We start from the raw sequence: 14229 nt of genomic DNA, 5'->3' as shown, positions 1-14229 counted from the left end.
GGGATGGGGATGGGGATGGGGATGGGGAGGGCCTCGGCCGCTGCTCCGCCACCCCGCCCGCTTCTGCCCCCTCCTTGGCCGCTGCTGCGCGTCCCGCCTGTCGCCGGGCTGGAGCCGGGAGCGCTTACGCACGTCGGGGCGATGAGTGCGTCAGGAGCGGGGTCGCAGCCTTCCACCGGCGAACCGCTTCGCCGCCGCGCTGTAAGACTCTGCTTCTGTCCCTGGGCTGGGGAGCGCCGGCACCTCCCCCGGAGGAAGGACTGTTTGAAAAGCAGGTGAGAAAACCCAGCCTTTCATAACAGTCCTCGCCCGTCTCTCTCTCTTTCTGCTTTAAAGCTGGACGGCTAGATCAGCGCTGCTGCTGCAGAGAGGAGCTCCGACTCAGCCGCTGTCCTCGGAGCCGGTGCCAGCCTCGGAGGAGCCCCCTCTGCCTCCCCAGGTTTCTGATCGTGGCGCTCGGAAGCCCTCGGTGCTATGCTATCCTGCCACGTGCCGAATTTAAGGCATCCATCCAAGGTAACGTCCCGTCTGCTCTTCAGGTTGGGCAGGCACGCTTTGACAAGGAAAGGGAGGATAAACCAGACTCTGGGGTTCTCCGGTCCTATGCCAAGGATCTGGGTTTCCCAAAAAAGTTGAGAGTTCCTATGGAGCACGCAATGTACTTGCTAGTTTGGAAAACTTCCCTTCTGCTTCTTGACCTGCAAAGGGCTTGCCCCAAATGGTGGGGAACTGACTGGGGTGAAAGGAGGAGAATGCGCTAGAGCTGCTTTTAGTACCAAAAAAGGGAAATGGGGTTGCGAAGGCACCACAAAATGGGTTTGAGAAGCATCGTTTGGGAAGGATGCTTTGTCACCTGGGATGGCAAGCGGAGGGCGATGGGGAGGCACGTGGGGGGCAGCGGCTGGTCCCCGGTACCACCGTTGCTTTGCTGCTGGGGCAGGGGGAGAGCATGAGGTGGGAGAATAATTTCTTGCATCTACGACGGTAACGAACGCTGTAACGCAGCAGCTGCGTTTGCTGCTTCTGCCTCTGCGAGAGGCCGAGCTAAGGGCTCTTTGCACTGTCTTTGCTGTAGTGGATGTTTGCCCCTCTCCTCCTCTTCCTGGCTGAGCTCGGCTGCGGCGCCCAGCCCACTTACCAGTGGAAAGATGCTGTGACAAACGAGAAGCTCACCTGCCAGCAGTGCCCGCCGGGGACCTTCGTGGCACAGCACTGCACCAGGGACAGACAGACGGTGTGCGAACCCTGCCCGGATTTGCACTACACTCAGTACTGGAACTACCTGGAGAAGTGCCGGTACTGTAACGTCATCTGCGAGGAGAAGCAGGTGGAGGTGCAGCAGTGCAATTCCACCCACAACCGCGTCTGTCAGTGCCAGGAGGGCTACTACTCGGAGATGGAGTTCTGCATCAGGCACTCCGAGTGTCCGCCGGGCTCCGGCGTAGACAAACTGGGTAAGTAGCCTAGCCAGGCGGCAGTGGTGTGCGAGCTTGCGAGGCTCTTTTCATCCCGAAATCTCTGCTGGAGCTAAAAATCGAGGAGAAAGCAGCTGATGATTGCCCAGAGCCTGACTTTACTCCCTTTTTGCTTACCAGCGCAGTGCTGTCCTTGCTGGCGTGTGAAACTGCTCCTGGCCTCTTTTCCAAGGAACGGTTTGTTTGGGTTTTCCCCCGCTTTCGCTTTGAAAGCCTTTGAGATCCCGCAGCACCACGCTTAGATGGGACCCGGCAGTCCTGGTTGCCTGCTTCACCTGCCGCAGCAGGCAGAGCCGGGCCGTGATTCACCCATCCCTGGAGCAGCAGCTCGCCCTGCCAGGGCTCTCGGCAGGTGGAAAGGTCCGAGCGGCTCCTGCTCCTCTGTCAGCTCCCTTCTCCTTGCAGGCAGGTAGCCAGGGAGTAGGGAATGCTAATTATCTGGACCGAAAAGGGCTGCTAATGATACAAGGGCAGGGCTGGTGAATGTGTGTAGCTCTGGGGTTGGGTTTTGCAGTTTTTATTGAGCAATTTTGAGAGGCTGTGTTCAAAACATGAAATGGATACATGGACAGGTTCCAAAGCAATAAAATCAGCCTTGTTTCGATTCACGTCTGAGGGAGATTCACGAGTCCGAGACTCCATCCCCTGGCGAGATGTAAGTCACGAGAGATTTTAGGGGGTTTATTTTTCTGTTGTTTCCTCAGCACAGATTTGTCTGGTCCCTTAGTTGCCCCCATTTGTATGTGTGCAAACTTTCTAAAAATACAAGTTGCCTGCGAGCAGGTTTCCCCCTCACTCTCCTCTGAATCACCGAGGACCGGGCTCTGCCTGGAAACTACAGCTGGTTATAATAAAACAGCCTGGGCAGCATCAGCAAAACCAGCATTATCTTGCTTGATGCTTTCAAATGCGGAGGCTTTTGAAGTCCTTCCATGCACGGCACAGAAGAGCTCCAGGCTTGCAGGCCGGAGGAGGAATACCTGTTGTCTTCAGTTGATGCTTATGGTTGAGGTTTGGGGTTTAATTTTTCTATAGGACGTGACCGTTACAAAATGCAGTCATGCAGCAATGGTGAATTAGGTCTTCAAACAACACGGGGAAACCCTTTGAAATTAAACATCAAATTTGGCTGGAGGGTTGGCTGTAGGACTGAGGAGCCATGTGAGCAAGCTGGGGCATTTGAGGAGAAGTTAATTTTTTGTTATTATTATTATTTATTTACAAATGGCTTCTTGTGTGGGGAATGATGGCACCCCAGCCCAGACATCTGAACCCCACCGCAAGGACCAAATATCCAGCGTGGGTGGGCAGAGCCCTGGGGCTGTGAGCGCTTGTGTCTGGACGGGGACGATGTGGACCCTGTGATTGCAGGGCTGTGGGCAGACCTCGCTGGCCTTGGGGTTGGACGGGTGCTTTGATCCGTGTGCGGTTCCTCCGGGGACGTGGGCTTTTGTGGATTTCCCATTTGCAAATATTGACTCGGGTGTTGGGTTCATCAGCTGGGCCGGCTAGGACATCTCCCAGCGAAGCCAAGGCGACGGCCTAAAGTGGGTTGCAACAGGGTAGAAACCTTGTTTTTAACTAGATATGCGAAGAGGAGATGAAAAGGGGTGTGAAATTTGCTCCCGTCAGGGCCGTTCCTTCTTCTCCCAAGGAATGTGCAAGACACCCTGGTGCGATCTCGCTCACGTGGCTCCGTGCCTGTGAAACAGCAGCGGGTCTGGCCCGGAGTGGGTTGCAACAGGGTAGAAACCTTGTTTTTAACTAATGATGCGAAGAGGAGATGAAAAGGGGTGTGAATGCTCCCGTCAGGGCCGTTCCTTCTTCTCCCAAGGAATGTGCAAGACACCCTGGTGCGATCTCGCTCACGTGGCTCCGTGCCTGTGAAACAGCAGCGGGTCTGGCCCGGAGCCTGGGTGGGAAACTGCAGCGCTGCAAAAGCGAGCAGAGCTTTCACCTTCTCAGCGACTTTTACTTTCACTTGGCCAGGAGCTTCCTGACTCTGCTGTGAATCAAAGGGCTGGTCTGGCACTCAGCTCACCCATCGTCCCAGCTGGTGTCTCCTACCCAGGAGGTGGCCCTCTTCAGTAGCAGATGGGATCTGGGTGGGTTAGGGTGGTGTCAGGAGGCTGGCGGCAATTTATCAGCACGTGCCAAAAGCTTTGGCTTGGGAGACGACTGGGGAAAGCGTTGCTGTGTGCCCTACAAGCGGATGCACGCTTCCCAGGGGAGTTGCAAGCAGCGATCATTTCCAAAACATCACCCTCGTGCTCGAATTGGTGTCGGGCACTCCTTGCCCTGCCGGCATCGGCCCCAGCGCCAGCCCCTGCTCCCTTGCCAGCTCGTCACCGCAGAGGAGTGTGGCTGGGGAGGGGTAGGCTGACGGTCCCCTTGCCTCCCCGCGCGCAGGTACCCCCTTCGAGAACACCCGGTGCCGTGCCTGCCCCCGCGGCTTCTTCTCTTCCTCCAACTCCAGCACCAAGCCGTGCCAGCCGCACCAGGACTGCGAGCAGCAGGGGAAGGTGACCAACGTGCAGGGCAACCAGTATCACGACACCCTCTGCACCTCCTGCAGGCTGGGGAGAAGCAACAGCACGCAGGGACCAGGTGAGCCACGGCTCTGCGGGCGGAGGGGGGATGCCGGGACCACGAAGCTGCCAGGGCGAGAACACACTTTCTGGTGACTTCTCTCTACTTAGATGCAAAATGAGGTGAAACAGCTTGTAAAAGTATGGAGTGATCCATAATTAATAGTAATTATGGACAAAATACAGACTGTCTGCCGTCCTCCCCCTCCAGGGTCGGTCATGTAGGGCAGGGGCAGGGTACAGGGCTTAAGCAACGGCCACTGCTCAGCCAGAACAAAGATCTGGCAGTGAAGTCCTGCCAGCTCTTACCAGGGACTGGGATAACTGGGGATGCCGGGACACGAGGACAGTTTTGGCAGCCGTTCGGCTGTAACTGATAGCTCGCAGTGATAACCGGTGGCTGGCGGTCATGCAAACAGATGTGGTGTGAAGGGCTGTGCCACCCAGCTCGGCTCCTGGCATGCCTCCTGCGCTCACGTCTCCCGGACTTTCAGCCTGTTTTCCAGGAAGCTTTTATTGCGGCCGCAATCTTGTCTCGTGCAGGTTGAATGGAGCAGAGTCCGAGGTTCATTGGAGCTGATATAGGGTGGATTTTGACCTGTTAGGTGAAAAAATAGAGACGTGGTGTCAACTGTGTCACCATGATAGTGCAAACATAGCGCTGAGCCTCGGCGGAGGCTGAAGGTTGGGCAGGAGCCGCCAGCGGGCACAGATCATAGAATACCAGGCTGGAAGGGACCTCAAGGGTCATCTGGTCCAACCTTTCTTGGCAAAAGCACAGAGCAAAGGAGCAGGGGACAGCGATGGGCTGGCTCCGGGGGTGCTTTGTAACATGCACCCCAACAAGTTAGGGGATGAGAAAGGGACTGAAAACCATCTCGGGGGCCTGATGTCAGTTGAGGTGAGGCAGGCAGCCATTCCGAACCACCCACTCTTACCCTGAGCATCCAGCCAAGATACATGGGAGACAAATTCAACGTGACTGATCTGGGTGCCGGTGAACCTGCACCCTTGGACTTCCAAAAAAAAGAAAAAATTAATAATCAATCGTAGCGCCATAGAACAGCCCAGGCTGGAAGGGACTTTGAAAGTTCATCGGTCCAACCTTTCATGGGGAAGGGAGCCTGGATGAGATTATCCGGCACCCTGTCCAGCCATGTCCTGAAAACCTCCAGCGATGGGGACTCCACTGCGTCCCTGGGGAGGTTGTCCCAGTGATCGACTCTTCTCACTGTAAAAAAATTAATTTCTTCCATCAAGACGAAGCTTGAGCTTCAATAAGAGCTTCTCCTCCGTGGTGACACAGCAAGGAGGCTGTTCCCCCCGGCAGCGTGCGAGAAGAGCTCTTGCCTTTCCATCCTTTCCCGGCACAGCCGGCGCGGGGCACTTCTCCGTACGAAGCCTGACTCATGTCACGAGCTCCTCGCCAGGAGCGTGATCCCACCGGAGAGAGGAGATGGAAAGCTCTGTCGTCAGCGGGATGCCGTCCCGGGGAGGGGGGGGGCCGGTCAGGTGAGAGCAGCGTCAGCAGCACGTGTGCTGCGGCTCGTTAGGCCACGGCACCCGTGGCCAGAACGGCCTTTCAGCTATTTATAGAGCGAGAGGAGACCCGTGAGCAATGGGAGCCGAGGGGTATTTTTAACTCTAGTTTGTCATGATTTCACTGGGGAGGCACGTGGGCTCCTGCCTTCCTCCCTGCTGCAACGGCAATTGCAGGAGCAATTCAGTATAAACCCCGAGTTTGCAGGAGAGGCAGAGTCTGGGCAAGGGAGCCCGACCCACCCCACTATAACCAGTGAAACCGTTCCCCGTTTACAATGGCACAAAACCGGACTAGTCTTTTCTTGACCGAGTAATCGCTTGGCCTTGAGGTCTTGAAAATTCTTTGTGATTTCATTCCTTATGCTGGACACGCTCCAGCAGCGCTTTCACCAGCTGGGACCTGGGTCTGTCCAAAAGCCCTGGTCGGGGCTGCGCTTGGGGCTTGTCCTGTCCCGAGATGTAAGAATGTGCATGGGGAAAATAGAAACTTTCAGGAAAAATAACGTGTGTAAATACTTACTGCGATTATTTCAGTTTTTCTGGAGTTTCCCTCTTCCCCTATTCCCCAGCAGGGAGGAGCATGGGAAAAGGTATATTTACTTTTTTCAAAATTAAAGGAACTTTTACACGTTGTTTTCTAACTGCCCTGCATAGGAAGGGCTGCTGCTGGGAAATCCAGCCTTCCCCGCCTTCCAGGGCAGCTGGCTGGCAGAGACGGGCCTTGGCCAGTTCACGGTGCTGTATTTGGTGCTTTCCTCCTTCTTCTTCCTTCCAACCTCACTTTTGCCACTTGCAAAACGCTTATTCTGACCTGTTTGTTCCACTGCGTACCTGCCGGCGGCGCGAGCCGCCTGTCCTCCCTCTTCCCCCCTGACTTAGGCAAAGGGTGAGCCTGCTGGAAGCCAGGTGCTGCTGCATCCTTGGGCAGGGGCTCGCCCTCTGCCTGGGCACCCGCCTGCATGGGCAGAGCTGGGCAGGCGGTCCCCAGCTCGTGTTCATGGATGTACGTGGCCGTGTGAGCTAAAATACCCTCCCGAATCTGGAAGATGGGTTGTGAGGGGCAGGTTTCCCGGCGGGGCTCACTGGGCTGGGACCCCCGGTCCGAGCCGTGGCTGGAGAGCAGTGCCCAGGTGAGGACAATGTCATAGACTCACGGAATGGTTTGGGTGGGAAGGGACCTCTCAAGGCCATCTAGTCCAACCCCCCTGCCGCGGGCAGGGACATCTTCAACTAGATCGGGTTGCTCAGAGCCCTGTCCAGCCTGGCCTTGAATGTTTCCAGGGATGGGGCACCCACCGCCTCTCTGGGCAGATGTCCCACGGAGAGGCTCAGTAGGGCTGTGACCTGCTCTCCTGGTGTCCCACGGTCACCTTCCCGTTAACCTCCAGGCGGTTTTCTTCCACCAGCTCTAGGAGACGACGACTGTGAGCAAGCCATGATAGATTTTGTGGCATACCAGAACATCCCCATCAGAAAGCTGAAGCGCCTGCAGCAAATCCTGGAGCGCTCGCCGAGGAAGCAGGCGCTGGGGACCAGGGCAGCCATCCAGGAGAAGTTCAGGGCTTTCCTCACCCACCTGAAAGAGGGACACTACGAGGTCACCAAGGAGCTGCTGGATGCGCTGCGAGCTGCCAAGCTGCACTCCGTCGAGGAGAAGGTCCGCGAGCGCTTCCTCCTGCATTGAGAAAATGAACTGAACTTTTCGGGTGGTTTTTGTTTTGTTTTGTTTTTCTTCTGTGGCTTCATTAATTTATTAATCTTTCCAAACCTAACTAGAAATGCAGCGTAGAGATGAGTGATGGGTCAGAGCTGAAGTGTGCTGTGCCAGCTGCGGTGGGTCCTGCTCTGCGTGCGGCTGTATCGCTGCCTCCGGGACGGGATGCGGTGAGCAGCAGCATCCCTGCGCCAGTGGCCGGGCTGGGAGCTCCCTGGGTGCCGGCCGCGGATTTTCCAGCACTCAGCAAGGGTCAATGTTTTATCAGAAGAGAAACGTGCGGCCAGGGTCATTTTTTCTGGGGAAGAACCCAGCTCCCCCTTTTTAGACAACTGTCTGGCTTTGTTTTAAACTGTGTGGGTTTGTTTTTGTTGGGGTTTTTTTTAGTTATTTAACAGTATTTCCCACAGAGGATTCATTTGCATTTGTTTGTCATGCTTTGTTTTGAGAAAGGAGTTTACTGCTGAGACACACGTTGGGTGTGGGATGCCCCTGGAGTCACTGGTACAGCCAGCTTTAAATTTATTTCTAAACTACCTGTTTTTATACCATGTGTGAGAGATGTTTTCTAAAGAAAGAAACCAAAGAAGTTATTTTATTATACGATTCTCTGTCACCAGAGTCCTTTCCTAGTCTCATTTGGAGGAGAGAGGTGGTGTTGCGAGTCCCAGACCATCATCTTCCGACTCTGCTCACCCTTACCTGCTTTTCGCACGTGCTTCACCCCATGATCACACAACCCCAGCCATCCCCATGACACAACAGCACACCGAAACCAGCCTCCGTGAGCCACGGCAAGGCCGCGTGTGAGCGGGATGTAGCCTCTCTGCGTTGGGATTTGCCGCCAGCGCGGCCAGGGTGAAGCTCACATCTCTTGGGTCAACCCAACCGTGTCACCCTGAGCCCTGGGTCTGTCCCCAGACCCGGCCAGATGCTGCGGCAAGCGAAGAGGCGCTTGGTCAGCCAAGAGCCGCGCCTTGGGGCACTTGTGCTGACTGCAGGCGGGGTTTTTTTAAGCCTTGCAGATGTCACTTAGGGAAGTCAACAAGGGTGACCCTCTCGGGCATTTTCCAGCCCGTAGCAATGATGACACATAGCCTGCATCTGCCTTGAATGAGTTTGGCTTTTTTATAGCTCTTTTTTTAGCTGAGTAGTTGCCAGGAATTTGTGGTTCAAAAGCAGAATATTTCCCCCCCCGGCTAGGAGCTGTTAAAAGCACTCTGAAACATGTGCTATGTGGAAGTGGCCCCACACTTCCCCCATGCGAGGAAGGCTGACATAACCGGGTACAAGAGGGGATTTTAACCTCCCCTTGCTGCCCACAGACATGTCCTGGGCTCTTCCTGCTGCACTGACAAGTTGTTCATCCATGGGGGCTGGATGAACGGGGCTGATCCTGGGGGCAGCGCTTGCCTTTCCGCTCCTCCTGGCTGCTCCGGAGCTCCGGAGTCCCTGGACGTCTGCTTGCACCTGCCTGGCTCTGCAGACTTGCAGCTGGCGATCCCAGACTTGCAACCGTCTCACCCCGGTTTTGGGCTCTGGGGATGAAGCAGTTCAGTGATCCTGACATTGCCCTGGGTCAGTTCAGCCAGGGACAAAAAGAAGCAAATGGCTGAAAAGCAGCAGAGGGGACCCCTCGCTTGCACCTCTGCGTTGAGCCAGGACTGATCCTGGCAATCCCCCCGCAGCTTTGTCAAGCCTGGCCTTGAAATCCTACAAAGGAGGCTGCACCGTAACTCCCCTTGCCAATGCTCAATTATCACCAGGTCTAACCTCTGCCCTGCTGAGCTGCTTTATTCCACGCTCAGTCCCCAAGCGTGACTTACTCTGAGTCCCTTGGCAGTAGCAAAGTGCCGATGGCACGGTCCAAGAGCAGCTAGGGCAGGAGACGAGGAGGGTTTCCATCGGAGTACTGTGAGAAACCAAGTACTGCTGCAGCGCGGTGCTTTTCTCCAAGGCAGAGCGCGAGGTAGGACACCCAGCGCTGATGGGTCAAAGGCTGGAGCAGCCGGAGCCTCCGGCATTGGCCGCGGCTCCTCGAGGGATTCCTGTCCTGCTGCATTGCAGTTAGTCCTGACTCAGCGCTGGGGATTTCATGTCCCTGGCCTAAAGGAGAACAGGAATGGAGGGTTGTTAGTGTAGGAACTGCCTCCCGTTCTCTGTCCACACCACCCTGGCTTCTTGAAATACGTATTTACTGTGAGAGTCGGGGGGAGGGAGGGAAAATGAGGGTAGTATTGGCAAGAATCTTGGATGCTGGCTCAGTTGGGTAATTTTTCCAGAGAAAGAGGTGCCTTTTCTGTGTATTTTTTGTGATAAAAGACCTCAGTCCTGAGATGGAAGTGCCCGTGGGGCACTGTGGCTGAGCTCGGGGTCTCAGGACACCTCATGTTGCCCTTGGAGCCTGTTGCCCTTCTCACCAGCAAGGCAGGATCTGGGGCGTGGGCTGGAGTCTTCCATCAGCTGCGCAGCGAGCCAAAAGGCAGCCAGCTCCGGGTCCCCGGGCTCCCGGCTGAGCTGTGGCTGCTCACCAGCGGCTTCTCGTGGCTGCGACGTGGCTGGGGGCTCCATGGGAGTCGAGGTCTGACCAGGCACTGGCAGAGGTTAAAGCAGAGCAGCTGTGGCTCAGCCGTGCTCAGTCCTGTTCTCATCTTCCCACGTTAACATGCTGAGCGATGCCAGAGCCCAGCGGCTGATAAACAGACTGGGCAGTGATCCCCCGCGTCTCCCAGCACGCATCCTCCCAGCTGGGCTTGCCCTCGCCTGGAGAAGAGCCCAGGAAACATCTCTCCTGCTGGATGCCAGTGCAGAGGAGGGGTGGTTTTGTTCTTTTGTTGTTGTTGTTTTGGGGTTTTTATTTGACATTGTGAGTGCTCTGTCCCATCTGGACGTCAGCCTGCACAGATCCTTTGTCCATTCGGATAAAGCAAATGCAGCAGCTGCTTTTGTAGGCCTGCTCCCACCCAGAGGGTTGCAAGAGCTTAGGTCCCGCCGCTGTGACTCCAAGGGGTCAGACACCCCCACGTGCAGGTGGTGCAAGGGTGAGGAGAGCCGCCCGGCTCCTTCCCATCCTCCTGAGAAGCGATGCCTTGCTGAGCCCCCGCAGCCCTCCCAGCACTGAGCGTGGGTCCGCCATGTCCGACCCCTCCTCGGAGGGGAGACGATGGGTGTCTGTCACCCGTGTGCCGTGCCAGATTGCGGTGGGGGCCACAGACCTCAGCTGGCCGGAGCGGGAGAGGATGATTAAACAACCGGGGATCGCCCAGCCTGTGTCAGACGAGCTCTGCGCTGCCAGGCTCCCCCAGCCGTCGGCCGGCGCAACCAGGACCGAGGGTCTGGGGAAGGCAGGTGATGCCCTGTGCCATCCGGCAGCTCTCCAGCTCGGTGCTACCAGCGTGACTTGCTCTGCCAGGATGTCTCGTGAGCACCCACGTGTTGTTATCTCGCTCTGCCGAGGTGGTTTTGACCTGGCGGTGGCTCGGTGTGCATTTGGGTGTCGGTGTCTTACAGCCCAGCGCAGGCAGGTTGGAGCGTCCCTTTAGGAGCTTTCCAGGCAGGTGACGTTTTGGGCACCGGTGCCGTTTGCAGGCTGTTTGTCGGCAGTGCTAGACCTCTCCCCGGCTCGCCCTGCTGCCGTAGTTGGCAGTCTCCCCCCGACCCGGGTCCCCTCATGCCGAGTGAGTTGGAATTTCTGCACAGCAAAGTTTCTCCTCACGTGAGCTCACAGGTAGTGTGACAGCAGGGGATCTTTCTGGTAAATATTGACCTTTACAACCGCGTCCAAACACACCAGCACGTGAGTCCTGCTCGGTTTCCAGGAAATGGGCTTTGCTAGAAAAGGCTGCATGAGGATCGTGCGGTGCTGACCCCAGCTCTTCCCGCCAGCCTCCCCTGCTCCGCTCCCACCGCCTCGCACCCAGACCACGGCAGGCGGTCACAGACCAACCTCAGACTGATCATAAGTTTAATTAGTTGAAAAGGTGGAATAACTTAAGAGCATAAAAACCCCTTTTGGTTTTCACTGAAGTTTCCAAAGCCCAGAGAGAGAAGAGGAACAGTCAGCAGCGTGAGCTTCTTCCTGGTAATTTAAATGACTGCTTTCCTTATAAGCTGTGGCTAAGGACAAGTACATGGTAACATTTAAATGTGGATGTAGGTCTCTCCCAGGGATGACTCAGATATTTAGTACACAGAAGATCATTTTCCCAAATGCTATGAGCACTACATAAAACGCCAAGCCCATGCTGTTCTCCGAGTCGGGCTTCCCTGTCACCTTATGCTGTAAAATACTTAAAATAGGAAAAAAAAAACCCCAACACAAAACCACTAGTTTATTAAATAAACTGCTGAGGCACGGCCGCCTGTTACGTCTGTGCCACGGGCTGACTCGGACACCTCTCGCCGCAGCCAGGTGTGGCAATGACTCAGGGTGGCAGCAGCTCCTCAAACTCACGAAACCGCCGTCGGCAGGAGCCAACTTGCTCATCACGAGAGCGGTTCGGACACGTTAACGCTTTAACGCAACGAGACTACCGTGTGTGCTGGCCCAGCGCCGGAGGGTTTGAAACGGGGCTAGGTAAATGATTAACGTTAGTTTAAGGAGTCAGCGGGAGTTTTTCTAGTGAGGTCATACGTAGCTGGCTCACGCCTCGACGTCGCAAACGAGGGGAGCCAGGATTGCTAGAGGAAACCAAGGGGGGATTTTTCGAGGTGTGCAGAGGGATGCAGAGGGGATGTGACCAGTGCAGACTCATAATCCGGCTTGTCGAAACAGACTCCAGCCACCCTTGGCCCTGGGGTTACAACCTAGTCACAAGACGGGTAAATCCATTCTTCTGCCTGCAGATTTCCTCGCGTTTTCGTTTTGCTGGTGGTGGTCCTTCGCCCCCTGCCCTCCCGCGGCGCCCAGCAGTTGGTGGTGGGCTGAGCCCTCCAGACACTGTGGGAGAGGACTCGGGGAGTGCTAACACACCAAACTTGTTTGAATTCGCCCATCGCTATTCCAAAGAGGCGCCAATTTTATCTCCTTTTGAAGCACGCATCTTTTTTTCTTCTGATTGTAGGTTCTTTCTTCTGATTGTGATCTGCTGTGTTGCATGCCCAGGCTTTCCCTGCTGAGACTCGTCCCTCGCTGCTGCACGTGTTATTTCTGCAGTGATCCAACGATGGGACCGAGCTCCTCCGGTGCCAGTGCTGCAGGTGGAGAGCGCCGGCCGTGCCGGGGAAGCAGAGGTGAGACTGAGGAAGTCGGCCGTGTCCAAGAGCAGGAGCAGAGAGATAGCTGAAGCGTGCAGGGCAAACCAACCTGTGCTCAGCTCAGGGGTACCTGAACTGGGGTGCCAAAGGACGTGACCTGAGAGAGGACCCCTGACACAGGCAGGGAAACGGGTGCTGTGATGCTCAGGACAAAGCCATTGCCGCACCTGGTATCGCAGCACTGGTGACGTTGCCAGGCCAGACCCAGACCTGCTGCGATGCAGCACTGGTTTTCACTCACCCTGCTATTGTTTTCCAGTCCTCCTTTGCTGCAGGAGGTCTTTGTACACGTTTCTGTCTGAGCCTCCCGTGGCTTTCAGGGGGGTGAAGTCTCAAAACAAGCGGGAGAAGCAGAAGTTGCATCCCTGTTTTTACAGAAAACGGTTACTGAGGTGCACTGACCCGCTCCATGTCACCGGCAAGCGTGCTGGCTGCACCGGGGTATCGAGCTCGGCCGTTCTGCCCACGGCAGGTCTCCTTTCGCAGCACCCATTGCCCCGCAGCCGGGCTCTGCTGCCACCAGCCTCGGCCACAGGTGTGGGACCAGGGAGGTGCTTTTCTCCCACGGGGTTTCACCCCTCGTTCCCCTGCCCTCGTTTCTTCCCCTCCTCAGTTTATAATTCCTGTTCCCATTTGTGTTCAAGGAGCTTCCTGAGAGTGGGATGTCTCAAAGAGCAAGCGAGAAGAGACACAGCAAGATGTGACCCGTTCCCGGCCCGGGCCGGTCGGACACAGGGGATCCGAGAGGTCAGGACCAGGCAGCCCCGCGGCGGGTTGGCGTCGGTTCGGCACGCCAAGTGAGGAGATGGACCAAGTGCTCTTGGGCTGAGCGTGGCTCATAACCGTTGATCTGCACCCGGCCAGAGCGGGGTGAGACTCTGCCTCCTAATCACTTTTCCCCATATTTCTTTTAATGAAATGAGAATTTTTGCCTCATGTTGACCAAACCCAGAATCTGGCTGATAAATCCTTTTAATGAAAATGTGAAAACCTCAGTGAAAAACATTAATGAAAAGGAAACAGTTTGGTTTGTCAATATTATTCCTATTACAGAAGCTCAAACGCTTTGGCAGCCTGATGACCCTACAGGTGTTGCCAAAGGGTCTCCGCTTCAGAGCCGTGTCTGGCCTCGGGGCGCAGTGCGGGCTGGGGGGTCGCCCCCCCCCCCTTCCCTCACTGCCCAGCTGCCTGCGTTGGTCCTCAAAGGCCCCTTCTTTCCCCCCTTGTAAAATGTGATGAGCTTTCTAGGTTCCACATTTCAAAGGTCTTCAGAGGTCTTTGCAGTAAGCATGTTCCAGAAAAGCAAATTATTGCTGCCTGCCGCTGAGTAAGGCGAGAACAGGTGACAGGACCTTTCATCCATGATCTCCCTAAGTAGATTCAGTTATTCGGGAGTATTTAGTACCCAGCAGACTTGTTCAGACAGTGCTGTAGCACTGACTCAATAGTTAAAACGGGAGCTAAAGAAACACTAGCGAGAAATTGGGTTTTTTTAACAAAACTTTGGATCCTTTCTCTTGTGGTGGTTACAGAGCACAACGCTGTAGTTTTCACTTATTTCCAGCGTTTGCTTCCAAGCAAGTGTTGGGAGGATAGTTGTCCTTTACAGAAAAGCTTGCTTTTTCCCTGAGAGGCTTAAAAGGTCACTTACAGG

The 14229-nt window shown here is 55.6% G+C and overlaps 1 protein-coding gene across 1 annotated transcript; it reads left to right on the top strand.

Annotated features, from left to right (window-relative positions):
• Positions 1-470: 470 nt before the first annotated feature.
• Positions 471-7913, top strand: TNFRSF6B (TNF receptor superfamily member 6b). Its single transcript, XM_019473003.1, has 4 exons — positions 471-516; positions 1076-1454; positions 3885-4082; positions 7018-7913. Exons 1-4 carry the CDS (start codon positions 475-477, stop codon positions 7287-7289), a joined length of 891 nt encoding a protein of 296 aa, XP_019328548.1. The 5' UTR covers positions 471-474; the 3' UTR covers positions 7290-7913.
• Positions 7914-14229: the final 6316 nt, after the last annotated feature.

This window comes from Aptenodytes forsteri, unplaced genomic scaffold (genome assembly GCF_000699145.1).
Source record: "Aptenodytes forsteri isolate BGI_AS27 unplaced genomic scaffold, ASM69914v1 Scaffold422, whole genome shotgun sequence".
NCBI classification, from domain to species: Eukaryota; Metazoa; Chordata; class Aves; order Sphenisciformes; family Spheniscidae; genus Aptenodytes; species Aptenodytes forsteri.
The sequence above is the reverse complement of the archived record's forward strand: the minus strand, read 5'-3'. Positions and strand labels throughout refer to the sequence as shown.

Bases quoted from the DNA above. Each gene is read 5' to 3' on its own strand.
- TNFRSF6B (XM_019473003.1), top strand. From the start codon at position 475: ATGCTATCCTGCCACGTGCCGAATTTAAGGCATCCATCCAAG. The intron at 517-1,075 runs GTAACGTCCCGT...TCTTTGCTGTAG, and splicing joins ATTTAAGGCATCCATCCAAG to TGGATGTTTGCCCCTCTCCT. The intron at 4,083-7,017 runs GTGAGCCACGGC...CACCAGCTCTAG, and splicing joins CAACAGCACGCAGGGACCAG to GAGACGACGACTGTGAGCAA.